This window comes from Oryzias melastigma, linkage group LG18, assembly GCF_002922805.2.
Source record: "Oryzias melastigma strain HK-1 linkage group LG18, ASM292280v2, whole genome shotgun sequence".
Taxonomy (NCBI): domain Eukaryota; kingdom Metazoa; phylum Chordata; class Actinopteri; order Beloniformes; family Adrianichthyidae; genus Oryzias; species Oryzias melastigma.
The window spans coordinates 20,687,364-20,688,917 of NC_050529.1; the positions used below are offsets into that span (position 1 = coordinate 20,687,364).

A 1,554-nucleotide genomic window follows, 5' to 3' on the forward strand; every position below is an offset into this window, starting at 1 on the left:
TAATAATAAACCTGGGATATCCTTTTATTATTGTCTTGATGAAAATAAGCAAAACATCATAAGCACATGAAGCTAGAGCGGTCCCGTGCAGTACAACGGCACTCATCGCGGATCTCCGGGTTGCCGCCGGGCAGCTTACCGCTGGCTGGGGGGCAGAGCGGGCTCCACTGCCCAGGGACGGGCAGCCTGGACAGTAGACCTCGCTAGATCTGCCGGGTGCCTGGACAGCAGCGCTCACCATCAGCTCTGCTGGAGCCTGAGCGGCGGGAACGGCCATCAGTTCTGCCCTAACCTGGAGAGCGGAGCTTACTAGACGGGCTGGCAATCTATCCAGGGTGTATCCCGCCTTCACCCAACAGTAACTGGGACAATTTCCGGGAACTTAGCGGGCCCCGCGGGTTGAGAAAATGAATTGAAGATCATGACAAAAATCCTTGCATCGAGCCGCCATCTTGAATTTTTATTTCTACTCTTTGATCTAGCAGCTGAAAACGACACATGCCCAAAGCTGAGTTCCTGATTGGTTGACGAGCTGCTTGAAGCTCACCATCCCACACCCGCTTCCGAAATTATGTCGCGTTGGGGCTGATTGCGCCTTCACATTAAACTAACATTGAAAGTTGGCGCCTGCCGCGTTTGGTGTAAATGCACCATTACACTGCTGGGTTTTGTTATTTTAGTTTGGGGTTGGTAGTCTTGATTCGTGGCCTTTGTTTATTTGTTTTATTTAGGTAATCTTGGTAAGGCAGCCATTAGCAGGGAACTGCTGAACGGTCAACGTGGCTGGGTCGCGGTCTCCCTGACATTTTACGCATGGCCGAGGTTCCAACTCTCTTTTGGTTTGTCTTTTTCCAACCAGCACACCATTTCATTTTTGTTTCATTTCAGGACACAGGGTTTTGTTTATTTAATGAAGTTTGTTTTATTTTTATTGGTGTCGATTCTTCGTTATTCAAAATAGAAATCTTCACAAGAACACACAGGGACATGCAAACATTATGAGTGAGGTCTTACTCTGGATACAGGTCTTCTCTCTGCAGGGGAATATCTTCTATCAGGCCAGCTGAGTGAGTAATGAAGAAGATGCCCAGCAAACCCTAAAAATGGGACACACCAGTAACAAGTTTACTTCAGATGAGAATCAAGTTCAACTCAAAACAAAGTGAAATGTTCCTGAATGCAAAAAAAAAACCTTTTTCAAATCAAGGCAGGCCTTGTACAGGGGCCTGTTCCAAAAAGCAGGTTCAACAAATTTAGAGTTCAAACCTGAACTTAGAGTCACTAGACTCAAAATTCTCAAACTCAGGGTTTTCGGTTCCAGAACAGCTGAAAATGTTTGAATCAATCAACTTGAAGTTGTCAGAACCAGAATCAGGTGTGAGCGTCGCGATCATTAAAAGCCCTGATCAATGGAGCAAAGACAGCATGATTCACCATGGCAACGGGAAGAAACACCTGAGTTACGTACTTCCGGCGGCAGAAATTGATAAGTTCCTTCAAGCAAATGCCGACAATAGGACCGCATTTTCTGCAAGAAAAGCAACACAGCTGCAG

At 46.3% G+C, this 1,554-nt stretch overlaps 1 protein-coding gene across 1 annotated transcript in view; it reads right to left on the reverse strand.

Moving 5' to 3' along the window:
* Positions 1–1,554, reverse strand: part of LOC112155630 (ribonuclease kappa-A) — a 12,841-nt gene that overhangs the window by 2,409 nt on the left and 8,878 nt on the right. Inside the window, exon 4 of the mRNA XM_024287359.2 lies at positions 1,015–1,097. Coding sequence (XP_024143127.1) covers positions 1,015–1,097 — 83 coding nt within the window. The remainder of the gene's footprint in view (positions 1–1,014; positions 1,098–1,554) is intronic.